The 27,616-nt window shown below is 32.9% G+C and overlaps 1 protein-coding gene across 2 annotated transcripts in view; it reads left to right on the top strand.

Annotated features, from left to right (window-relative positions):
* The window catches only part of LOC118180522 (neprilysin-2-like), a 113,390-nt gene that overhangs the window by 12,759 nt on the left and 73,015 nt on the right, over positions 1–27,616 (top strand). For both annotated transcript variants that reach the window (XM_085810885.1, XM_085810894.1), the window contains exons 3-5: positions 12,012–12,110; positions 23,521–23,682; positions 27,067–27,150. In XM_085810885.1, the coding sequence (XP_085667011.1) occupies positions 12,012–12,110; positions 23,521–23,682; positions 27,067–27,150 (345 nt within the window). The remainder of the gene's footprint in view (positions 1–12,011; positions 12,111–23,520; positions 23,683–27,066; positions 27,151–27,616) is intronic.

Below are 27,616 nucleotides of genomic sequence, written 5' to 3' on the forward strand. Positions count from 1 at the left end.
TCAGAAACAGAATCGAGAATCTCCGTATGATAAAAAAATACGATTACAAAATCAGCAATTGCATTTGGCTCTACAGGAACTGTAGAAAAGCATGAAAACGAAATCAGAAGAAGAAGCAAAATACATGTTTTCAACATATGCAAACTTTTTAAAGTGCTTAGAGACTCAGCAAATCCCGTTATTTTGGTGTATATAATCAGAAAGGAAGATGAGACATTATTTATTCACATCAATACTCAAGCAGCACCAGTTATTGAAGCCTCTGTTGTTCTTAAATATGATTAAAAGCACCACACCATTCTCAAATAATTTTGTTTTGAAAATAAATACCAACAAAAGAAAATGAAAATATTTCATATTTGTATAAGCTTTGTAAAACATTATATTGCCGCTGGTAATTTTGTTTTAGACTGATTTTATAGTATGAGATACCAATTTCATAGAATAGGTTTAGAAAAACGGGTGTTTAGCAAGGAAGCTAAACTGCACGAAGACCGGTCCCCTAGCAGTGACGTAGTAACTCAGCGCGCAGGCCTTATCTATCTCGATGGTGACGGATAGACCCTCAGTAAGAGGGAATTTTCAGAAAGACTTCGAAATATGTTGCATTTTTCACACTACTTTGCAATTTTATGCACTGATTAGTAAGATTTTCTGTTTTCTAAGCTATTGCAAGACTCAAAACTTAGTATGAACGACGATTAAGACATATCAGCCTCACGATCATCTTGAATTTTGTTGGAAAGCTCATAATGGCAGTAATAATATGTCTGGCAGGAATTTAAACTAAAATTTCTTCCCGAATTCCATGATATAGATAAAGTATTTTACATCAGTATATATATGGAGAGATATATTTATAGATATTTTCGTTGCAGATATGATATCATATGAAATTACTTTAACCATGTTAACAGAGTACTATTTCTTCGGAAACGCTGACAGGCTATAAAGTTCTTGTATGGGAACTCAAACCACTGTCCAAGACAGACGCTATTAGATATTTTTTTTTTTTTTTTTTTTTTTTAAAGCAATGACAAAGTCGAAAGAAGATCAAAATAACCTTTTTAGTTACCTATTTAAATTAATAGAAGCCACTAGTTTTGCTGCAGAAAAGCCTCCGCTACTTGTGGGCATTTAAAATAGCAAGATGAAGTCAAATTTAAATTCAGATAACGTAGTCTAGTCTGAGACTACACACAAAATAGAGTATTTAAGCTGGCTGAAGAAATTAATGGCATATTTAATGGCATATTGTTCCTGTAACATCGAAAAACCTATACTTCCTAAATTATTTTTTAAAAACCATTTCCGCCAAAAAGCTTTGTGCTCATGTGTCTAGTAAAATGTCTGACAGGATTTCATCCACAACGAATTGAATATTCGCAAGTAAAATGTTTTTAATTAGTACGGTATTTAATTGAATTTGAGAAAAATAGCTTTTTGGGGTGACTGACGTCTCTGATCCATAGCTTCCCTATCTAGTTTAAAGATTTCTGTTTATCTACACCTGCTTCCTTTTTATCAGAATGTTTCTGAGATTTATTTTCCATTGGTGGACAAAAGATTTTGCGGAAAGTCAAAATGTTTCCTGCCATCAATTTTCCACCTCTTTCGACTACTTTCATTAGTTCTTTCATCGCATTAATTCTTTCTCCTTTGTAGACCGTATTTACCTATATAGGCTGAAATTCAAATTTCACAGATAACTCGAAAAGTGTTCTAGTGTATCAGGTTTATTAATTCTGTAAAATCTTCGATATGCCGCATAACAACGTGGGTAATATCATCTCAGTAATTCCTGCATCAGGTTTTTCCATATAACAGATTCATGAACTGGACTTTTTTTATTAGAATTAAATTAGTTAAGTCATCGGTATTCGTCTAATATTTGCCATAATGTTCTGCTTCCAACTTGGCCCAATCTTTAACCACAAGAAATGCTCTAAAATACATCAGACATATAGTTCTTACTTTCCAGTTCGTTTAGGAGATGTTTTCTGATCTCTTACACCAGCTTAAAACTTGACTTCGCAGCGCAGAGATTGCTGTAGCAACTTTTAGCATTTCTGGAACGAGTTGTAGAAAATGCGTTTCTAAACTTTCGATAAAGACAGGATACAGCTTCGTCTGTCGAAGCTACTGAATAGTTTTAATGATGCACGCACAGTGTCCATAATCAATCCGAATAGAGTTCTGCTTATACAGGAACTTAAATAACTATCTTTCAGGTTTACTAGACTGAAAGCCAAATTATCACTTTAGTCTGAAACAGTAACAAAGTCGTAAGAGGGTTAAAATAAGCTTTTTATGTAATTCTTTAAATCCGTAACTCATGAGGAACTCCGATATATGTAGGTATTTAAATTGGCATAAGATGAATTCAAATTTAGGTAATGTAATCTGAGACTACACACAAAATGGATTATTTAACATTTTCCTGGGAGCTGGGACATATATTTCCTACTCATTCACTGCATCAAATAAGCTAAAAATTAGTCACTAGAGAGTTTTAAAATTTGGTATTTAATGGGAAGCAGGAAATGGAGAATCATGATGATTTGTTTTCTGCTCTTTCCTGACTGAATAGTTAACTAAATGGCTTCAATACATAAAAGAACTAGTCTATATAGCTCCCAAGAAAAAGGTTAAGCTATCTCAAGAAATTAACGGGGAGTAATTTAAATGTGGGTTAACAAGATTGCTGAAGCCAGAGTTATTTTAGCAGAGATGGAGCTAACAAGTAATTGCAATACGAGGCTGACAGATTTCTAACTGTAAAACATTCAAATCCTCGGCTTACACACAGCAACTAATTTGCTTTTGGTGATGAGAACTACGGAAAAACGAAGTTTAAGCAGAGGTTCGGATCATAATAACTGCTTAATTAACATAAATAAGGTGCTGGCTATTTAGGAATGTACTGATACAGTCTATACTCCATGTTATGAGTTTGGTATCACCAACAATTCTGATGGTAATATCTCTGATCAATTAATTATTATTTATGGTTTTGTAGATTAGCTTCACAATTCGTAAGAACAAACATGTCATCATGTTGAATTCATTATAGGAATATGGCTCAAGATCTAGTGTATCTGGCCATGATATTTATTGTCACTTGGCATAGATCACCCTTATTATTTAAAATATTTCATGTTCGTCTTTTTTTAAGATCTAATTATCATCTTAATGAATTGAAGGTTCTAAAAACAAATTTTTAAATAAACTCTTCTTTAAATTTAGCTAACAAATGCTATTTAAGCATAGCTGTTCATAATCAGATCCAGAAAGCTTTGCCGAAAGAAAATTTCAGTACAGAAGCATATAGCAATATCATTTCTTCGAAGGAAAATCTCTTTTAATTTTAATTAAATTAAAGCATGGCATTACTTTGAGTGTATTGCCTTACATTCGAAGTTCTATTAATGCCAATTTCAAAAGAATGTCACAAATATACTGTGTTGAAGATTTTTTATGTGAAATTCTTGCAACTGCAGTGGGCGTAACTTCATTTCTTGCAGTTTTGAAATTAATTCTGATATTTTCAAACACTGGTCTTTTAAATAGTAACTTGCTTACCCATGAACAATACCACGAAAGATTTAATAAGAAGTACCTGAAATCATTCTCTGACCTTCAGTGTCAGGATGGTTTCCTTGAAATGAACGAACAATATGTCACTGTCTATCCTCGCAAACGTTTTAAGTAATAACTGCTTAGTGATAATTGTAACGAAAATCAGTTGGCGCCATTGCATTCTTGAAGATATTTTAGCTTAATGTCATGCATCATGTGCTCTTTCATCAACTCAAAATTTTGAGTAAGCTTTGACGGAGATAGCCCATCAATTTTATTTCATGTAATTCTTAACGACATCGTAAGATGCAGTAATATTTTTAAATCACACTGTATTTTATACAGGATTTACAAACTGAGAAGAAAAATGGGGCAAGAAAAATAGTATTTTAAGTGTTGGCATCTACATAACTCTGTGATTTACCCATAGAATTGAATGGCATAAAAAATATCTACTTATGATATGAAAAGGCATTAAGTCATTTCAATGAGATTGATCAATTAATTGCTTCTACTTTTTTAAATTTTGATTGTGTAGAAAGGAATTTCAGACTTAAATTATACTCACTCATGCACGCAAATAATTGAAAAATTGCGACACTATGAATTATGTTTCATATAAACGACCTTCTTTCAATTATTAGTATGGCATATTAGTATATTTCTGTCTATGAGAGATTCCTGTCACTATTTGTTAACGCTGTTGCTAGTAAATAAGTTCATGAGATTGGGATCCCTAAAATTTCGTACCTCTTTATTTTACTAGAATCTTAACATTGATAAAAAAATCACAAACTTCATAAAAATCAAACAAATGAAGAGTATATAAAAATTAAAACATTATATAAATCTTGCTATAATAAGATTTCTAGGCACACTTTCCACGAATTTAAATATTAGAACCATTTCCCTTTCTTTTTCTATTTCTTCTTTTCTAATTCACTGTTCGGTAAAAATGGTGTGGAAAAAGAAGTGCTAAGGCCCAATCACACTAGGAACTATATCAACTATCACAGCTAGGACGCACGGGAGATACATATAAACCTAATGGAAAAAAAATATTTTCGGACACAGCGTAGCCAAGTTTTCCTAACTGAAAAAATTTAAAAGGGAGCAGCTTAGCATTTAAATATCCAAATCATAAAAATGCTTCAGATATTCCATCAGAAATAAAGTGAAATCAAGTTCTAAGGGATAACTCAGGAGTATTTAAAGATAACTCAGGAATGCAGTCTAGTTCAATCATACCTGAATTCGTAAATTGAATTGAGAATATTTTAAGCATTGCCAATTACTAATGTTAGGGTGCAAAAAGCTTCAGGAAACTTATAAATAAAAGTAAAAATAAAAAAATAAATAAATAAAAATTGTGCGAAATCTTTTCTTGCTGTCCCTCCCTCAAAAAACCGTTCAAATACCACTGCATAGAACATAATTAATGAAATATATTTTGAAGACAATTATTGTCGATTTTATTTCATTAAAAGCAAGACAAGTTAAATTGGACGTCTGGTTCATGGAGAAGGAGAGTAGTACAGCTTCTGTTCGTTAAGGGACGTGGAGCACCAAAAGGAAGAAGGCTGACTTCGCCTACTAGTTTTAGATGGCATATACCAGGAGAACTCCTGACGTACTTTGCTCATTCCGCTCATTGTCACACCCTCGCCACGATGAGGCAACTAGTAGGACTTGAGACAACTGTTTTCGGGGGTACTCGTGCTCACCAGGCTACTTTGACGAGGATCCTAGGTGGACACCTGAAATACCTTGAATTTAACCGGGGAAATAAGATTTGCTCCATCTGTGGGAAATGTAATACTGATCATTTTACTCCTGAACATCTTGTCACCTGTTTTGGACTTGTAAAAGAGAACATATCGAAAAGACGTACCTTCTTTTTGAAATTATTGGCGATTCTTGATTTGTTCAGCCTAATTGCTAACCAGTTAGGATCAGTAACAACAACAAAATTAAATTACAGAAAGAGTTAGATTACCTAATGTAATACTTTTAACATTAATTGCAGTACTTGTAATTATATTATTGAAATGTTATTTGCTATTTGTGAAAAAAAGTTATTTTTAAAGTTTTTATTTAAAAATTATAAATTATGTCTAAAATATATTAAGTATCTAAATGTATTAATTATGTCTATGTGTTAATTTTTGAATAAAGTTATTATAAAAATATTATAACAGTTATGGTATGATTTTTTGTAGTTACCTTTACTGAATATAGAAGTGCACAGATGAAGTTAATTTGGTTGTATGTAGGAGCGCTTGTTTAATTCTTTTTCTCAGTCCAAAAAATACGTAGGCACGGCTCTGCTTGTAACTTTTCCTTGCAGTTTGCTATTGAGTTTCTGGTTTTTGCATATGGTTTACTCTAAATTTAATAAGGGAAGAATTTTAAACCTATTATTTATTTTTTATTATTACCACCAGTTGTTGCTGCTTCCAGCGCGTCATTGGATTATGTGTTGAACTGCTTTTTACATTATATATATATATATATATATATACAATTTTGAAGAATCGCAAAAATCACATGATATTCCAAGTATACCTTTATTACTTGTGGCACTTCACAATGGGGGACAATCTGCACCCCACAATTTTGATGATGACGCATTACATTTTAAACAAAAGCAGCAAAGCAAGAGATGTCCTTCAGCCAGCCAGCACAAGCAGAGAAAAAGGGTGGGACTTAGACTCTATAATTGACCGAGCTATTGCGAAAAGCAGCGTTGCAGGTTCCAGAATTAAAGCCCAAGAGCACTTGACATAAAGAAATCCGGACGTAGAGAAAATCTCAGATGAGAAAACGGAGAAAAGGGGAAGAAATGAAGTACCAAAAGGAGCAAGACAATCCAATCAGACAAGTTCGCAAAACCTGACAAGCGATCAGAGCTTTCAAGGAGGGCCCAAGACAATGCAAATCAATGACAACAATATGAGAAAGATATTCTACAGCAATGGTTCCAATGACAAATTCAAATACAACAAAACAACCTCAATCAATGCTACTAAATACAACGCAATTCAATAGAACTATGCAATACAGGTGACAGGTGACGGAGGACGGGGACGCCTGATGTTTAACAGAGGTAAACAGGCATATGTCCCGCGCCCTCCCCTATCTAGTGGCAGCAACTCCCAGGAGCCTCATGAGGCCACCTTGGGAGTTTATTGAAGAATTTTACGTAATTGTACATGGCCATACAGAAGCGTCTTAGGAATACATTAGTTTTGATCGATAGGCGGATGATTTGTTACATCTTGGTTTTTAGACACTGTTAGACACTAATTACAGCATATACATACACATACAAGTACATACAATTGCACATATAAAGATACATACAAAACACTTGTAAAACACATATAAAAGCACATATATAACACATATAAAACATGTAAGCACATTATATAAAAATAGAAATTAGATACTAGTTTGCACACACTTATACAAGTAAAACACATACTTATAATGAAACATATTTAAGCTAATATATAGTATACACTTACACTAAAGACACATTTAGATCATTTAGACACATTTAGATCACATATCACATGTAAAATGCGCAAATAAACATACATAAAGCATGCAGGCACACTGTAGAATATTAAATTTTGTTATTAGATGATATAGTAATTACAGATGAAACTTTACTCTGGAGAATACATTATGCAATACGTTATATCAGGTACACAATACTTATTTAATTTGAATAGATATGCAGCGCTTTTTATATACATAATGCTTACAGAATTGATACACAATGTAAAAACAGATACACTATGCTTGTAAAGCATTAGATATTAGAATTTATACTGCACACAATTGTACAAACGAAATAAGACACTATACTACTATATACAACACAGTTATGGTGTACAATTATGCAAACACAATTATACTAACGTATTAAAACGCAGAATAAAACACTATACTATGGTATATAGCACAATTGTGCACAATTATATAAACACAATTATACTTACACATTAAAAAAAATCTATACTATTGTATACACACAATTATAGTACGCAGCACCATGCATGCTATGTTGCCAAGCTATATATTTCTATGCGAAGCTATGAGATTATACAGGTAATGCAGATACAATATTGATAGATATAGATGAATTATACATTATGCATATGTCATATACAGTGCAGATATAATACAGATAGTTTGAGTAATACAGATATGATGTGCAGGCAATAACTGTAGTGGCGACACTATGTTATAGAATGCGCTGAGCTTATTTTATATTATATTAGATGCACAGTGTTTATTGGATTAAAGTAGGTACACAGTACTTTTTATATACACATTGCTCACAGAACAAATGCACAGTGCAAAGTCAGATACACAACAGGTTGTAAGGTATTGCAGGTAGTGCACACGCAATGTAGATAGTTGCATAGTAATTATATGCTTTATATACAGCAGATACTGTGCAGAATTTGACAAATTCAGTGCAGAATGAGGTGCATATTTATTGCAGATAGTTTGTATAACGCGTTTGTGTAATACAGTACTGGCAATGACTGTAGGAGAAACACTATGTTGTAGAATACACAGTGCATATTAGTATTATAATAGATACATGATGCTTGTTATATACACAATGCTTACAGAATGGTTACACAATGCAAAGTCGGATACACATTTGTTCTACACTGTTCAGTTAAGCATGGACTAGCATGGACATGCAAGTAGTAATCTGTGATTAGTCAGTGTTGAGCTCTGTACACTGTTGATAAGTTCTGTACACGATTTGTCAGGGCGTTCCAATTACTCTGCGCACAGTACCTTATACACTATGCAATACAGTAGTATGCAATACAGTATACTATGCAATACAGTAGGATTGCCACAATATTTATAGCAAAATTTTTCTTTAATCTGATTGCTTAAAACTTATGCAGTAGTTTCAAGATGGAATTATGCGGAATACGTTTTCAGATATGACGCAGTTTAGAGAAAGTTATTACTAGAGGCAAAATACCCAAATTAAAACTAAGCAATTAAGAGGCATTTTAAATTATAATTTCGATTTTCTTTTTTTTTCTTACATATCCCCCCTTCAAAGAGAAAAAAGGCTTGGCAACTGAAAAGCCTTTTTAGGATAAAGCATTAAAATAGTAGTGAAACAAAGGAAATACAATTAAAAATAATTATAATATTTCGATCTAAATGTTTTAAAATAACAAAATCTTGTAGACATAATTTTTTACAAGAAATGTAAATTTAAAATGCTACTGAAATTTTGCAAATTCATTTTTCTGTAAACATACTGTAAAAAAAATCCTAATTTTTTAAATAAATAACAGTAAAATTTCACAGTTCTTGGAATATTTACTTGAGTATCATAATCATATTTTGCAATCCTTGGTTTGAAAATCTTCGGTAAAAATTGTTGTTGTCAAAATAAAACCAAAATTTTCTTTTACAGATTAAAGAAACTTCATAATTTTACCTTGTAAGGATCTTAAGTTTTACTAACGTTTATTTTTATTTTAAATCTTTACTATCACTTCTTATTTTCTACTTCCGGCCAGAATTATAAGCGTTAAGGTTTTTATGCAAAGTTTGTCCGGCGAACGCCAAGTATTTAAGTTGTGGCCTTTTGCCAAGCGAGAGAGAGGAAGCAGTTGAGTCAAAGCAGGCCGCTTACCTTAGAAGTTACGCAGTTGCTGTTTGCCTTCCAGGCCAGAGGTTTTAATCCTCTTGATAACTTTTAAACGTATTGTAGTGTTCTCAGTTATCTGTACTACATACGCCTTCCTGTTAATATAAGGCCAATCTTCCACGTGTATTATTCTAAAGTTAAATTAGAGTTTAGTTTTATTTTTATACTTTTACGTTAGACCCCAAGTGGAGGGTCAGTGTATTCCGAAGTACGGAAGTTATTGTATATAGAGAAAAATAAAGGGTTTTGTATACCCTTCGTCTGTATCTTGTCTACTTACCACAATTAGTGAACATAGCTTTAGTAAGCTCTCTGTTCCGAGTCAGGTCCTTGTATGTTCCCGAAGAAGGTTAGAAGGAACATAGACCCTGATAACCTGCTTAGGAAAGATTTTTTTTTTAACCATTCAAATATAAAAATTAAAATGCATCTATAAATTACGTTACAAAATTACAAGAAATTTCAAAATACTATAATGTAATTAGTTATCATTCGAAACATTATTTGAAATATTTTGTTGAAATTATGCTTTTTACTATTATTAGATATTTATATTTTACTTATTCTTTACAAAACCTGAAGACCCCGTAGCTTTTTCTAAATACTAACATATCCATCATATTGGCTTATCCAATTGAGCAAACTAGTGTATTTATTCTGTACCGGTGGCCAAAAGAATGCCAAATTGGCAGTTACAATATAAAAGGCCTCCGTTCCTTGGATAGAGGCAACTGGCCTTTTTGAACTACTCTATCATTCCATTACTTAAAGAATTAGCCACACTCCATTATATTAAAAAATAATTATTATTATATACGAAAAAAAGTGGCAGCCTTCAAAATTTATGTCACTTCATTCTTAAAATGATTAGAAAATTCTTTCTTAGAATTCAAATTTTTAAATAAAAATTTCTTTGTTAAAATGATTAAAAAATCAGATTATTATTTCAAAAGTATTTAAACAATAATGCAAAAATATATTAATCATGTTAATAACCTTCCATAAATAAAATGTTTACTAATCTTTTAAATTCGTTATTAAACATAATTGTGAAAATCAAATTTTTGATACTATAAAATTCTACTCTTAATAAAAGGATATAACATTTTAAAAATTCTGTACAATTTTTAAAAAACAGCATACCTAGATTTTTAGTATAATGACATTGATTAATAATCAGATATTTTTAAAAAATGATATTTTTAGTTGTACCTAAAAAAAAACCTTTTGTTAAAAAAAAGTCCATATCACAAAACTTAAAAATCAGAAGTTGATGAATAAATCATTCGAGAAAAATCATTTCCATTTTTCAATTCAGCTTGGACGAGAAAAGCAACTTTGAACTAACTTTTAATGAAGAAGTTTGCTGAAGCATAAATTACACGATGAAATAGCTGTAGAAATAGTGTGAAATTATTCACAGAAAGAACGATGACCTCGATAATCATAAGATTGCGTTGTTGAAATAAACTCGGAACCTTCGGACACATTAATTCACTTTCATTAATTCACTTTATTAATTTTTAAGAATGGTTTTCTTTTCACTTTAAATATTTATACTTTAGGCACAGTGATTTTGCTGATGGAAATACTTTTTGACGGCACACTTTTTAATCACGAGAAGACCGTTACTGTTGATTCTGGAATCAACACATTTCGCTGACGTCATTTTTTTCAGGTACATGCGAGTTAGCAGCAGTCCTGCCGACTCTTTATTGTGATGATAAAACTTAGTTTGGCAGTCGGGAACGTTTGAAGAATCATTCCAAATATACCTTTATTACTTGTGGCACTTCACAGTGGTGGACAATCTGCACTCCACAATTTTGATGATGACGCATTACATTTTAAACAAAAGCAGCAAAGCAAAAGGCGTCCTCCAAACAGCAAGCACAAGCAGAGAAAAAAAGGTAGGATACTTTGATACGAACGTGATTATGCAGGGTTTCTACTGCAGCAGCAGTACTTCCCTGCAACTTGAGATATTTTCGCGATGGGCATGTTGATGAGGTTTACATGAGTAGATCCCAAGATGGGTTATCAGCATTCAAAAGAAAAAAAAAAAAAATGGCCCAAAAACATGGGGAAGTGAAGAATCTGCTGGAGATCTTGGAGGGAATTTCAGAGCTACATATTAGTGGCAAGGATAGCTAAGTTCTAATAGGCGGTGCCATAGATGAGAAAAGGGTGGGAGTAGGATTGCCACAATATTTATAGTAAAATTTTTCGTTAATGTGATTAGCTAAAACTTATATGCAATGCAGTAGTTTCAAGATGGCATAATTTTCAGATACGACGCAGTTTAGAGAAAGTTATTACTAGAGACAAAGGGCCCAAATTAAAAATGAGCAATTAAGAGACATTTTAAACTATAATTTTGATTTTTTTTTTTTTTTGTTTTGTTTTGTTTTTTTGTTGTTGTTATCTTACATATATATATATAGCGACTTTCGATAAATCGAGGTTGGTGTAATCGAGTTGCTGAAAATGCTTAAAAAAACCATCAAGTTTGCGTACTGCAAAACTATATTATACTATATTAAAATATACTATCGCAAACTATCAACTCAAAAGAAAACTATCTAGGGGATAACGCAAAAAAGAAAAGATAAAACTATGCCTAACAGCAGAGATATTACATGTTGTCGTAATACTTGGGATTTGTTTTTCGATCCATAACAATGTTTAATTGTACGCGGTCTAGAATACATGTAATGTTCTCTTGTAGGTTTAAATCAAGCTATCGATTTTCCGGCGGACAAAGAACACTTGAAATCTCTTCTCAGCATCTCTGACTTCTGTAGGACACCTGATTGTCTTAGAGCAGGTAACATTAGGATTTACTTATTCACCATTCACATGTAAAACTTAGTTAAATGTACTTTCGTTTTTCGCAACAAAAATATTTCTTTGTTTAAACCCCTGAGGAAGGAATAAAAGGAAACGCTTAACGGCTTTTTGCCGTTCAAACGAAGTGAACACGGCAAACCTCTTATTTATCAAACATTCAGTGGTTTACCATTAAAAGATCTACCGGTTTTACTCATTGGGCGGTAAACATTCTGTATTTGTATCATAAGTATAACAATAAATGTATATATATTTATTTCAAAGTCCTAACTATTTAAAAAAATTACTTTTTAAGCAATATTTCATTCTAAACGGAATAAAATTGTTTTGCTTTTCCTATATTTTTAATTTTAATGACCTGTTTCACAAGTTTACGTTAATTGCACCAGAAAGAAATGTTTATTTAGTTAACTATTAATAAAAATTAATATTAAATTAAAGTTTTATTGTATTATTAACAATAAAACTGCGCGTTGTTTCTTTTCTATTTGTAGAATCTCTTTCTGAAATATGAGATGATTTTTATCTTTTCTGAACTGTCCTTTAAATCAAAAATCATATTGTCATTATAATTAATTCTGTTTTCAAATTTAAATACCTTTAACATTAATAGTTAAATATGCTGAATATTACTGATCGGTAAAATTTATTAATATTCTTTAAGACATGCAAAGGAATTGTTATAAAATATAAGGAAATAATTATTTTAATACTTATCAAAATTTTGTCTCCTTATATTCACCATTACACATTCTAAGAGTTCCACCTTACTTTTCATAACATTTTAATAGAATTTACTGATTTTACTTTTAACAGACCTTTAATAGGCCGTACTGTCAATAACAGTTTAAATGTTAGTAATTACGTAATATATACTTAGTAAAGAAATTTCTTAGTAATAGTAACTTTCACGAGAGTTTATGAACGAATAATTTCAGATACATTAATAAATAGTTTAATTAATATTTACTCAGTTAATTGGAAGAAATTTCATGTTTCTTAAAAAGATATGTATAAATAAATTCTCATATATATTTTAGCCATGTGCAATTTTTTATTTTCTGTGCATTGACTGCATTTTTCCAGTAAAGTAATTTGCAATCATTTAGTATATTTAAAAGTTTTATGTATGTCTTCCACATTACCGTTGACCAAGCGGTAAATGAATTCTGATGGTTTGTCCCGGGTTCGAACGCAGATTAATGGTTTGGCTACATGGTTGGTTTCTGTAGTTTTCCTTATATGTAACATGAATAGCAGTCAAATTCCCTTAGAACGTCCTCCACGAAGGCATACTTTCTCTTAAGCGGATAGTCCTATGTATGCTTTGACATATTCAAATAACCGTACCCTCTTTTTAACTTCATAGATGCAGTTTGCCGTTAATGTCATTCTCGTCAGTTTTAAATATTTAACCAGTTAACTGGCTATTTATAAACACTAGTGAATAAAATGCTTTCTTTCTGGGCTGTCGTAGACGAGCTCTTTATTTCAAAAGTAAACAACCCTTTTTTTTTCTTTTCCCTGATGTAGTATTATTAATAGTCTTCTTGTTTCATATTAAATATTTTCCCTAGATTAAAAAAAAAATCTGAAAGGTTTCAGATTTTAAATTACTACCAAAGGGGCGTTTTTTAAACGTTTTGTGTGTTACCTTTATTTATTAAATATCATGTTCTTTGCATTTAAACCATAAAATTCAGTTCAATAGCAATTTCGCGAAATAATTTTAAAATGAGCATATCTTTAGAATTTCCAATACACAGCTCCTCGCGCTGGAGATAAAAAGATCTTTTTTTCCCGTAGAGTGTTGCCATTGCTCGCTTTGAAATCCTTGAGTTTGTTAGTCAAAATTCGTTAAAGGATTTACAAAATATGAAATCGATAATAAAACAAATTCCAAATTTCAAATTTGGTTTTCCACATGCCCATATTCGTAGGAGGATTATGTTATTCAAAATTTGATGGCTCTATGTACCGTTGTTTTATCACAATGCGAGAAATATACATACATTTATGCAAATTCTTCATTATTTAATTTCTTCAAATATAATGCAAGACTCTAACATTGGTGGCAACAGTTTGAAAAGTGAAACGGACATTTATTGGATTACGTCATTCAAAATTCGATGGCTCTATATGTACCGTTATTTTATCACAATTCGAGAAATATACATACATTTATGTAATTCTTCATTATTTAATTTCTTCAAATTTAATGCAGAAACATTTGGTGGCAACAGTTTGAAAAGTGAGACGGACATTTATAGTGATTCAACGCAAAATCGCAAAACGAAAACAGTAGTCCTTCAGAGACAAAGCCTCTTTGGACTAAAAAACTAATCTATTCTCGAAGTAAAGGATTCCGTTTGCTTCTCTTTGAATTAACTGTCAAAAGTGCATATTATTCTGCAAGTTTGAGAATGCGGTATTTTATGTGAAAAGTTTATCAGTTTTTCACTTCGTCTTTTCTTCGTTGAAAGTATTGTTGAAAGTATTTCAAATATTCCAAATTATTGAAAAATACATATGAATTTCATGACGTTAAATGTCATTTTAATAGTTAAATTTATTTAAACGAAAATAGTAAAGCAACATTTTGTACCACTTCCTAAATTTAAAGAAATTTGTCTATGAATATAAAATAAAAATATTAACGCTATGATTTTCTTTTATCGATAATGCAAAACGCAACTTTGTAGTACTTTTTATTACATTACATTCATTCATTTTCATGTTTACTTTATTGCATTACATTAGTTTTCATTTCGCTTTTCATTACATTTACATTTTTTTATTTTCATTACAGTGCGTTTCAAGAATAATTATAAAATTTCTTCAATTACCTGAATGAGTTCCCATGCATTTTTCCTATAGTGTCTTTGAGAACTACTTAAATTTGATAAACGATTCATATAACAAAAGTCAATTTGCGTTAGTAATATAATTTCTCGTTCCATTATGTTTTAGTTGTGGTTTTCTTGTATTTATTTTTTGTTCAAAATAATGTTCAATTTGTTCCTTCCAAGTTGCTCCTACATTTTCGACTTAAACTCAGCAGACGTATCAAATTATTATTCATCTTCACACATAAGGTACGGAGATTTTTACGTCGGGGTATCGTCAGATATTTAAGTTCAAAATAAACTGTCAAAGTATGGTGCACTGAATGTGAACAAAAGTGCCACACCCCATTTGACTATCAAAAGCTCAAGAGCAATACGACATCCACGGAGAAAAATGGCGACTCTTTCTTATCCATCCTCCATGGTTTATAAATGTTTACGAGAGTGGGTAGTTTCAGGTTTCCTTTATCGACGTTTGTATGATGCTATAAATTGTCTTGCATATAGAGTAGTGCCTCGCATAACACATTCATACACGGGCTGAAAAATGTTATGCGAAACGAATTTGGTTTCGCCGAATAACATCACACATTAACTACGGGGGTAAATTTATTTTACTTTCTCTTTTAAAGGCGCCTAAATTTAAAAATATGGCAAATGCATGGACAAGGACAAAAAACAAGCGATGATAAATAAATTATTAAGCCGTGAGCATTCGTCCTGATATCAGACATCCGAATTGTATGCTTTTGTTGGTTATGTCACGTTCTTTTATTCGCACCAATGCCACACCCCCTTTGACTATCAAAAACTCCAAAGCATCATGAAATATCATCCCTTCTTATTCTTTCCTCCGTGGTTCAAACATGTTTATTAGACTGGCAGACTTCTTTATCGGTGCCTGTATGACGCTAAAAATTGCCTTGCAATGCTCTGGTCGGGACTCGAGCCTGGGCCTCTCGAATACGCGCTACCGTTATACCACGAACGCATGCAAAAAGGACAGAGAAAATAACCTTGTATACTCCTCCTTTTAAAAGGCAACTGGGGATTAGGGGACCCAATCTCTAAATCTTGGTGGTGAAGAATCATCATCCATCACCTTTTTGTTCGGGCCCCACTGTAGTGTCATTAGCATTTTTAAAGCAAGGGTACAGAAAAAATGAGCAATGCCTTTGCCAGGACTCAAACCTGGACCTCTCGAATACTCGCTGAGTATGCTACCATTACACCATGAAGGCATGCTGGAAGGAGGGAGAAAACACCTTATATACTCCACCTTTCAAAGGGCGACTGGGGATTAGGGGACCCAGTCGCCAAGTCCTGGTAATGAAGAGTCATCATCCACCACCTTTAGGTTCGGACGCCACTGTAGAAGCATAGGGATTTTTTAAAGCAGGAGATGTGAAAAATGAGCAGTGTCCTCATCGGGACTCGAACCTGGGGCCTCTCGAATACGCGCCGAGTGTGCTGCCATTATACCACGAAGGCATGCGGAAAGGGGCTACAAAATACTTTATAATTTCAATTCCTATATTGAAAAAGATACAGACACTGAAAAAGAAGAGGAACCTTTAGTCTCTCAAAACGATTATTTTATTGTTAAAGAAAAATTATCAAACCGTTTAAAAAGAAATTTCATAACAGAAGCTTGTTACTGAAAAGACTCGGACTAAATCCTTTAGAAGAGCAGAATGAAGATAAAAACCAAACAAATATGCAATCTTTAAAAATAAATTGGTTTTGAATATTAATGAATCACTTACTATAAAAAGTAAAGAAATTTATAAAATATGTGTATTTAACGTGTTGTGTCCTAGTAAAATGACAGAACGCGATTTATTTGCCAAAAATATAAGAAAGGGCATTTGTATGGAACATCAGTATACGCTATTGCCAGTTGAAGGGAATTTATATTGCTTTGTGCCATGTTATTTGCTTATTTTCTATTTTGTTTATAAAATAACATTTTTATTTATAATGTTTAAACAGAAAGAAATGGTCTAAGAGTTTGAGATACCCACCACGAGTTCACGCTTTCGTATTTACTGTAAAAGTCTTGCCTGGTTAATACCTTTTTTTAATGAAGAAATGAAAACCGTTCTTGAATACGTCTAAGCTCAGAAGGCAGATGTTTCTGGTAAAAAAAAAAATATTTACACTATTTGCAACTTTCAGGGACCTTTCTAGCAAACAAGAAATTAGACTGATACTGTATTTCCTACAGAATGTATTTTTTATTTAGTTAGAAAAGGAAAGAAATTCCGGTCACACAATCCAATAATAATTTAATAAGCTGAGATGATAACAATGACTAATCTGCTCAACAACAATCAGCTCAACAATCAAGACCAGAAGAATAAGCCTACTTTGCAAAAGAAAACTTCTGATCAGCAAGGCCGTATATATATATGGTCTTACCGAATATTTCTATAATATTTCTGTGACGTCTTTAAGAAATCATGCATACGCACATATTGATATATGTCAAGGATATTAAGGCGATACATTAAAAGTACATACAAACGAGAATAAAGTATCAGGGGCATTTTGACATTAAAATGACGAAAATACCTCTTCCTCAAGGGAAGTTTGGGAAGCTTGGTCTGTCTTTAGCGAAACGCTGTGCCAGTCAAAAGCTTGAAGAGTAATACGGAGCTAAATGCTTCACGGTTTCTTGTACTGTACTTGAATACAAGTTTTTACATCTTGAACTGAGGGCTCTGAAACAGAAAGAAGATTCGATTTCGATTTCTGACTGAAACACAACATAAATCTACTTGAAGTTAACTCGTTTAAAAGGCCAAACGAATTTGCTAAGTTAAACGGTTTAAAAAGAAGCCAATTAATATTTTTGCGCTAAGATTTTTTGTTTTATTTGAATCTTTAAATGATACCTTGTGTTTGCTCATCTTTTAATTCTTACCGTTTTCAATACATACGAGATCATACTTATCATACATAGTACATAACATATACACACATACCAAGTAAAGGTAAGAGATTATTTAGAACATTTTGTTGAAAACGCAGCACATACTATTGCAAATAGAGACACAATGAAGCAGGAAAAGTAGTGTTTATATCGCCTTTATCAGAATGGCAAAGCGTGGTTAGTGTAGGAGAAATACAGATTCAGGAAAACTGCGCAAAAGTGTTTGCTTAGGAATGATCTTGTAAAAAAAAAAAAAAAAAAAAAAAAAAAAAAAAAAAAAAACATAATTATATCAAAGTTTGAAATAAGACTGAAAAGGAATTCTTGCCGCCTAGAAATAATGCATTTCTCAATTCGTTGTCAGTTAAACTATGCACAACTATTTTTTATTAACCTAGGCAAGCACGTGTGTTACATCACTGGTACAGCCATCCCTTATTTGAAGGGCTACTATTTGTAGGGGTTTTAAGAAACAAAGATCTGCTTACATGCGTTTTGAAACGGATTTCAAAACAACCTTATATGAAATGAATGACTAGGGCAGTGGTCGGCAAAGTGCGGCTCCAGAGCCGCATGTGGCTCTTTGGCTCCTTAAGTGCGGCTCTGGTACAAATATCCACGGAAGGCGCAGTAATATTTTCATTAAAAAAAAAAAAAACTTGGTAAGAAAAAAATTACATCTTATTTTGATAAATTAAAATTCTTCTATAAATCGAGAACATGTATAATTTTTTGTTTGAGTAAAAAGATAGATAGGTAATTAAAATTTTATATTGTTGTAAAAATACGTAATGAACATAGTTTAATTTTATTATTTTTCGTATATGTAAACATAAACCATGCATAAACTACCGGCATGCGCGTGCATGCTTTTTATATAGTAGTTGAAGGTACAAATTGGCATCACGGAGCAGCAGTTGCAATGTAAACAGTTTTGTCTTATCTACCGTGTCTGCCGTTTTCCTGTCTTATTAAAAAGTTGTTGTATTTTTTAATCTAGCTGCACATCTTACAGGTATTTTTATACAATTTTATTACACTTGATATGTATGTTTGTGGTTCCGGTACAAAATTTGTAATCGATTTTTCGATAACTTATATTTGTTCAAATGTTGGAAGTTTTCTTCCAGTTTTGGTCATATTAAAAGTTTTGTTATTCTGATGATGGAAAAAATTATTTGTTTCTTTTTAGTGCAGTTACATAAATTAATAAAATTATATTTTTCAAAAGATTTTTTTAAAATTTTATTTTCATTAATTTAATAATGATAATAATTTTGTACTGATGGCTTTAGAAAATAATATATTTGGAATGTTTTTATAGGCGCCCCAATTAACATGGCTACCAAAAAAAAAAAAAAAAAAAAGCAAAGGAAACCGGGAGATGAAAACCGCGAATTGAAACTTGAGTGGACCGAGAATTTTGCGTTTATTCAAACTTGAATGGACTTTCGTCTTATTTGTAAGGAGAAATTCGCGCATAACAAGAAGTCAATTTTAAAGAGAAACTTTACGAGAAAGCACGCGTCATTTAGCACTAAATATCTTACCGGTGATGCAAGGAGGAAAACAGTTGAGGAACTTCAGAAGAGTCAAGAGTCGTCAACTTCTGTGTTTAATAACTGGATGCAATCTTCCAGTAATATTAATATAGCAAATTTTGTTTGTAGCCAAGAGATTGCTAAGAAAGGAAAACCGTACACAAACGGCGAATACATAAAAAATTGTTTTATAAATGCATCCGAAGAGCTATTTCGGGATTTTAAGAACAAAGCAGATATTCTGAAAAGAATTAAAGAGTTACCATTGTCTGCTAAAACCATTAAAGATAGAACAATTAAATTGTGTTCGAATATAACCACCCAGCATATCGAAGATCTGAAATTGGTTTCGGCTTTATCAATAGCAGTTGACGAGTCTTGTGACATAAATGATACAGTGCAAGTTTCACTTTGTGTAAGATTTATGTCTCATTCAGGCTCTAAAGAACTTTTTAGGATTATTGCCACTCAAAGGTCAGACGCGTGGAGAAGATATCGCCAATGCTGTAATTGGAGTGTATTGATAAACATCATATTCCCCTCGATAAAATTGTGTCGATTTCAACAGATGGGGCCAAAAGTATGACCGGCGTAAGAAAAGAGGTTGTTGCTATTTTAAACGAAAAAATTAATCACGAGACACTTGTTTACCATTGTATCATTCATCAAGAAGCGCTTTGTGCTCAAACATTTCCGGAAGAAATTTGTAAAGTTATGGAATTAGTGATTACCATTATCAACTCCATTTTAGCTAAAGCTCTTAACCATCATTGAGCGGTAACGTCGCTGAACATTGGTAGTTCGGTCCGATGTTCGAATCCCGCGAACGGGCTGGCTGCATGGGTGTTTTCGTGGTTTTCCCCATGTGTAACGTGTATACGAGCCAGTTTCCTTTAAAAAAAGTCCTCCACGAAGTCATCCCTCCCTTAAGGCAGATAGCCCTCGAGTGCTTTGCCGTAATCTAATGAACCAAACCTTAATCACCGCCAAATCAAAGAATTTTTATTTGAAATGGAGAGTGAGTACGCTGATCTTCTGCTTCATAACAAGGTACGTTGGTTATCAAGAGGGAACGTTTTAAATCGTTTCGCGTCCCTTTTTCCGGAAATTAAAAAATTTCTCCCTGAGAAGGGCGTTCACTATCCAGAACTAACAGACGATCAGTGGATACAAAACTTTTATTTCATGGTAGACGTTACGTCTCATCTAAATTAGCTTAATCGTAAACTACATGGGAAAGGAAACTTAATTTTTTCGATGTTAGAAGAAGTAATAACATTCGAAAACAAATTATCCATTTTTGCACAGGATTTTGAAAGGGAAACATTGTTTCACACTTTCCGAGCCTGCTGAAGCATCGTCAAGAAAATAACTCCTCTATTGATAAACACCATTTTAAAACAATAATTTTAAATATGAGGGAAGCATTTCTCAGCAGGTTTCAGGAATTTAAAAACAGCAGAGCAACTTTAGCGTTTGTCAAAAATCCTCTTAATGCTACGATAACCGAGTTGAAATTTTCTCCTTTTGAAACTGTCATTAGTAGCTTTGAAATACAATTGCTGGATTTAAAAAACAAGGACATATGGCTCTCTAAATTTGAACGTCTTTGTGTTGAATTGGAAATAATGGAGAAGAAAAAATGTGATCTTAGTTCACAACCCAAGTGGTCTGCTTTGAATGACTTGGAGAAGGAAGGCATGATTCATTTTCAACGCTTGGAATAGTATTCCTGACTCTTAGGATCAGCCGGAAAAGCTCGCGTTTGCTGTTCTTTCCCTTTTCGGTTCTACATATATATGCGAACAATCTTTTTCAAGCATGAACATTATCAAGAGTAAACTGAGAAGTCGTCTTATTGACGAGAACTTGGAATCATGCCTAAAATTAAAAACAACAATATACAAACCTGACTTACTCAAACTTTCCAAGGAGATGCAAGCACATTGTTCGCATTAATAAATATTTATTAAGTATTAAATTTAGTTTTATTTAGTGTAATAAATGTTTACTAAACAAGCAGATTTGGCTCCCAATTTTTTTTAAATTGTTGTAATGTTCATATTTGGCTCTTTGGCTAATAAGTTTGCCGACCACTAGACTAGGGGATCGATTAGGTATTTAATGAATAGGGGATTAGAGTACTCAGTGATTAAGGATTAAGGATTTAATTATTAGGGGATTAGAGTACACTATTCTTAACAACTGACACTTGTTAACTGTAATTCGCTACCATCTTTCTGATGTATAATTTTTCTGATCTGAATATAGTCTAAACCAGTTAGTTCTACGAGTTCTTGGCCAAAGAGGTGTTGGTGTATTTAATTATGGCAAAGCACACGAGGGCTATCTGCCTAAAGGGAGGGATGCCTTTCGTGGAGGACTTTCTAAGGGAAACTGGCTCGTATACACGTTACACATGGGGAAAACCACGAAAACGCCCATGCAGCCAGCCCGTTCGCGGGATTCGAACCTCAGACCGAACTACCAGTGTTCAGCGTCTTTACCGCTCGGCCGCTGGTGGGCCCCTTGGCCAAAGAGGAAAGGGTTGTATTTATTGTTGGCCTAGGCCTGTTGCCTACTTTGCACATGACCGTACGAGATTTCTCACCTTTGTCCTAATTTTGGCGGAGAAGCCAATCGGTGACGAATACGGAGATCTCTTCCCCTCTTAATTTAAGGATTTCGTATCAGCAGTACATCCAGTGACTTTATGCCGGAAAAAAAGGATACAAACATCAATGTCGTTCCCTGAATCCTTACCCCAGCTTTTCTTCAAATACAGAATTTTCATCGAGCGGCTCTGTCGAAGCGCTGGCATTGTCGTACTTAAAAATCTTTACACAATCTTTACGTAGTTAGCGAGACTCATAATCCATATCGCTTGTACCAAATGTATAAGTTTGTAATATCACAAACGTTTATCAAATAATCTCTACGAAAGGCATGAAAATCTTTATTTTGGACTAAAATAAGTACAAAAACTTTTTACAACTAATCAATAAAAACGCATCATATCATACGTCCATCTCTCACTTTCACCAGAAAAATCTCTATTGTTCGGCGCACTTGCCCCTTTATAGCTCTCAGCACAATGAAATACACACGTACTTTGAGATGCTTGCAATGAAATGCAAACGTGACATTGCACGTGCTGAGCTCCTGACATTCGCTGTTTTTACAGCGGTCGCATGAAACCACGCTTGATAATGGTCGCTACATATCTAAAGCGATATTTATATATTATGAATAAATACGATAGTGTATGATTAATAAACTATCCACTGTGTGATTACCAATATTAAATGGAGTCGCCAGAACACGCTCTCCAACTGAAGCGACCCAGACTTCTAGACTTCTGCTTAAATGTTCGTTTCTACCTCATTTGCGTAAGTACTAATCTTGAAAACTCATTCTAGCAGGTAAATGTAGTTGGTAAATTAGAATCTGTAGGAAAGACTTGTTCCAAAATAAAAACAGCTATTAGGAAATTAAAGTAAAGCCCTACAAAGTAATGAACATTTAACTACAGAGAAGCAAAAATATTTCTTCCATTAATTTATTAATGATTAATATCAATAATAATAAGTAATTTTTAGATTAGAATTTTAATGCTGAATTTATTTCATTGACTTCTGGATTTTAGAGTAAAATTACAGGAAAGGATGTTATAAATGAAAATTTTGCGAAACATGATTTTTGAATTTGTTCCTGCTTCCATTAAAGTATTAAAAATTCAGTAATGAATGTAACAGTTTCTAAATTTAATGCAAATATTTTTATATAAAGCAACTGTTGTGGTCGGTTGGTTTAAATGTAGAAAAATGTGGTAGCTTTCCATTGATGTATTGAAGGGCTTTGAAACCTCACTCCGGCAAGAAATTACTAAACGATTACTCGTCCATTCGTTTCCTATGCAATTGGATGTTATAAGAGGCTATTAAAGGCTCTTTCTAGGACTGCTGAAATAGGGGACTCGCACTCATGCCTTATAAATTCATTAGTAGTTATCATTAAGATAAAAATTATCTTTAAATAACTAATGACTTTTCATTTGCTTTTCAGCTGCCGATATCTTGTCTAATTTAGATGAAACTGCGAAACCTTGCGATGATTTTTATAAATTCGCCTGTGGTGGTTGGATTAAAAGACAAAATATTCCTGAAGATAAATTAACTTTCAACGTGTTTGAAAAAGCAAGATCTGATGTCAAAATCAAATTTAGAGGTAATTTAAAATTTTCTATAAGAATTTTAGTAGACTGTAATTACTTTAATAGTAATATTTGACCAAGATGCGATGTTTTCAATGTTAAACTTTTAAGAACAAAAGTATGTTTTGTATTTCGTCTTAGTATGACTAAAGTTTTCTCATTTACTTTAAAGAAAACACGTGCATTTGCCTTTTTTCGTTGTACGGAATTAGCCATTTAACATCTTTGCCTTCAAGGATTTATTATTTACAAGTACGTGTCTGGCAACAACGAGCTATGTTAGCTCTTCAAGCGATCACCTTCTTGGAATGATTTATGTCGAGATCCCGAAGTCCCCAGTGACCATATCTCTTTTTCATACCGCTTTCACCTTCCTTTTCTCTCCCTTACGGTTTTCCTTTTCTGAGAATGGGGCTCTTGTATGATGCTGTAGCTGCTCTTCTTTTTTAAAAGAATTTTATGCCTGCAGAAAATCAGACCGACCTTGTTTTACGCAGGACCTGCCTAGGCAGCAGCTGTGAAAACAAATAGAAACATCTTACAAAATAAATGTTTGCGTATCATTCTGAGTGCATCATGGTGTGTTAGAAACTCAGTGATTCATAACGATCTGAATATTCTACTTATCAGCACAAAAAGTCTTAGTATCACTCACACCTTCTATCAAAATTGTGAAAAACATTCGCATGAAATTGTCAGGACAATAGTAGATTATGACTACCTTATCGAACAACCACATAAGGGAGCCAGAACTATTTTAATCCTTGAACTCTATTGATTTTATTTTAGTGCTGCATTGGACAGCGTACGATAGCCGATAAGTTATCGTCACTGCTTACTTATGAGGTTATGAGTTCGATACCAGACGAGCTCAATGAAACATTTTCTAGGACTTGTATATATTTTCATTTTTTTATTATTTATTTTATTCAAGATTACAGTGTCTTCATGTTATTTATGTGAGATTTCTCAGTTTTACTGGCATCAAGATTTAAGTGTTCACACCCAATGTGAACTTCAAATTTAGTGGGACTTGTAAATATTATTTTACGCTCATCTTTTATGTGTTTCTAGTTTATTTTATGTATCTCATTATTTCAAAGATTTCTACTCGTGCTATCTGCGAAGATTCTGACCTGTACAAGCTGACCTGTACTTGCTTCAAGCTTCATCTGCCGCGGTCAGTATTTGGGAGAGTGACCCCTTCTTCTCTTCTTTATTTCGCATTACATCTCGGTATTTTTAAATTTTTTGTTATAAATGTCACATTTCTTAATTTATTTATAAACGTACAATTGCACTAATATTTAAAATGTAACTACGGCTTAATTTAGTATTACACTAAAAATATTAAAGTGATCGTAGCCATTTATGAAGTATTTAATAACGAAAATGAATGACCAGATGAAACCTCAAAATCAAAAATTCGTGTGCAAAGGATATTGCAGAACAAAAATTTCAAGAAACAGCAAAAACTAATTCTCAAATATAAAATTTAATTTGTACACATATCTCTCTTCTTCAGTGACATTTATACTAGGATTGACTATCTGCGAATGAATTTCGCCAACACCCTGTGCGTTTGCTTCACCACATACTGTCTTCGATTTGAAAGTCACATGAGGCGAGCAAGGCTGGTTTACATAATGTCCACGAGAGCTTGCCTTCTCCTTTCATTTTCTTTGTTAAAAGGGTTAACTTATCCCAAACTTAGTATCGAGGGCTCAGCTATGAATGATCCGGTGATAATGCTGTTGTAGGGCATCTTTGATCGAATGCATCTGGGTAGCCCTAGCATTGGATCCTAAGTCGTCTTGTTGGGCTCCATACTGGACAAGGCAAGCGGATCCAAATATTGTCCTTTCAAACAATACTACTTTTTTATCTCATACTTCTAAAAATTGATCTGATGCTTTAAATTTGACCAAAAGATTAGGAGCTGATATGGACAGCACTGAACTTGAACGTTTCTCATAACTCCTAGTAGTAGTAAGTTCTACAGAATTACAAAAAATGTTACCTTTTCTAACAAACAGTTTTGGCCGAAAAATAAAACCTACCAATGAAAAAATACCTACTGTCTGATGATTGTCTGGTAATAATTGCAGCAAGAAAACAGGCTGTTCTAAAATTAACTAAAGCAGAATAAACAAACATCAGGCTGAAGTCGCACATCCTATATTAGTCCCGACGAGTAATCTCAGAGGTTGATTTTCAATCAGCACCTGAAGCGGAGTTCTTTAAAAGACTGGCAAATCAAAATGTCTGTGATGTTCCTAAAATCAAAATACCGAAAGAAGTCAACCGTTTTCAACTAAGTACGACATACTCAGTTGATCTACATAACACCTAATTTTCCCAGATATATCAAAAACTGAATACTTAAAATATTCTTGTGTTCGAAAACAGTGTTTCAATTTTCACAAAATTCATTTAAACACGGATTAGAATTTTTTACTAAGCATACAAATTTAAGAAGACTTCTGTCTACCGTATTTGGTTGACTGTTTTCTGAGATATTTTCCATAGGTGTTACCTATGGAACCACTTGTTGACCTAACTAGTTCTAGAATAATATATTAACACTTTAATTTAGAATTTGTGCCGTAATAATTAAATTAAGCGATTTAAAGATGAATTCGTTAATTGTTACATACATTAGTCTTTAATTCCCCTGTAGTAGCTTTATGCAGAAATAAATAAATAATCATGCGCAAGGGATTAAACTACGTGTGCCTTGAAAATTCGATTAAGAATGCTAAAAAGAAACAATTTTAACTTACTCCACCAACGTATAATGTCAAGAAGATACATTAAAGATCACATGAAAACTATTTATTCTCAGAAGTTGACATACTTATATGGCCAAGTTAAAGATAAAATTTAAATTTAGTTCTTACAAAAATATTGCTCAGATCGATAAACAGTCTCAACGATTTCAATTCGGTTACTGGCGTTGAAACACTAGACATGCCTTTTGTTTAAAAGTGCAGATGGAAATGACGCCAAGCTTCTAATTATTATTCATGAAAGTTTTAATAATGGCTAGCTATAAAAGAGGAATATAAGAGGTAAATAATGTCCCAGATAAATAATTACTTGTTATTTGTCCAATAATTGCTTCCATCTTCTAATCTCAGGACTCCTCGCTATAGCATCTAAGACAGAAATCGACGCTAAGCGCGGATCGTTTTTGACGCTTCTCACAGTCCAAGTCGAAGAATCTGATAAAATGAGATTTTTTCTCCATCGTGCAGAGACGTTTGTAACGATTAATTTGGAACTGGTCTCAATAATGTTATATGTTTGATGAATAAAAAACAGCTATATAAAGAAAGTTTCCTCTTAAAGAAAGAAGTTATTTCATTTGCTTAAACTCTGTTTTATTCTATTTCCAGCTCTCTTACGCAAGGAGTTGACGGGAGCAGAACCTGACTACATTCACATGGTTAAACGTTTGTATGACTCCTGCATTGACCTGAGTAAGTGTCATTTCGTATGCTCTTTATCATTTACTTTTAAGTATGGTGGAAACTTCAAGATGTTACCACGTTCCAGTATGGGTTTGAGTTATTAATTCCAATTTATAAAGTATTTCTAAAACGATATGTAAGTTACTTCCTGCGATTAATTTGAATTCTACAATTCTAGTAAGAGAGTCAGGAGAACTTTTTGCCCCATCTTTTAACTTAACTACTGAAACAGAAGAACACATATATTTTTATTTAAAATTATAAACTGAACAACTGCATGACTTGTGCTTACAAATTAAGCTTGTGAGAATTAAGCTTATAGCTTGTGGGGTATCATTAACAGAAAATATGAACTTAAAATGTAAACTAAAAAGATGCAGAAGACTATAATGCACTCAGCCTAACAAGCGATGGCTCAAATTAGTAAGTGCATCTTTGATTTAGTACATGCTAGTAAAATGACTTAGTACCTGCT

This window comes from Stegodyphus dumicola, chromosome 1 (genome assembly GCF_044657685.1).
Source record: "Stegodyphus dumicola isolate Sdum_Otavi_A_Nest chromosome 1, ASM4465768v1".
In the NCBI taxonomy this organism is placed as follows: Eukaryota; Metazoa; Arthropoda; class Arachnida; order Araneae; family Eresidae; genus Stegodyphus; species Stegodyphus dumicola.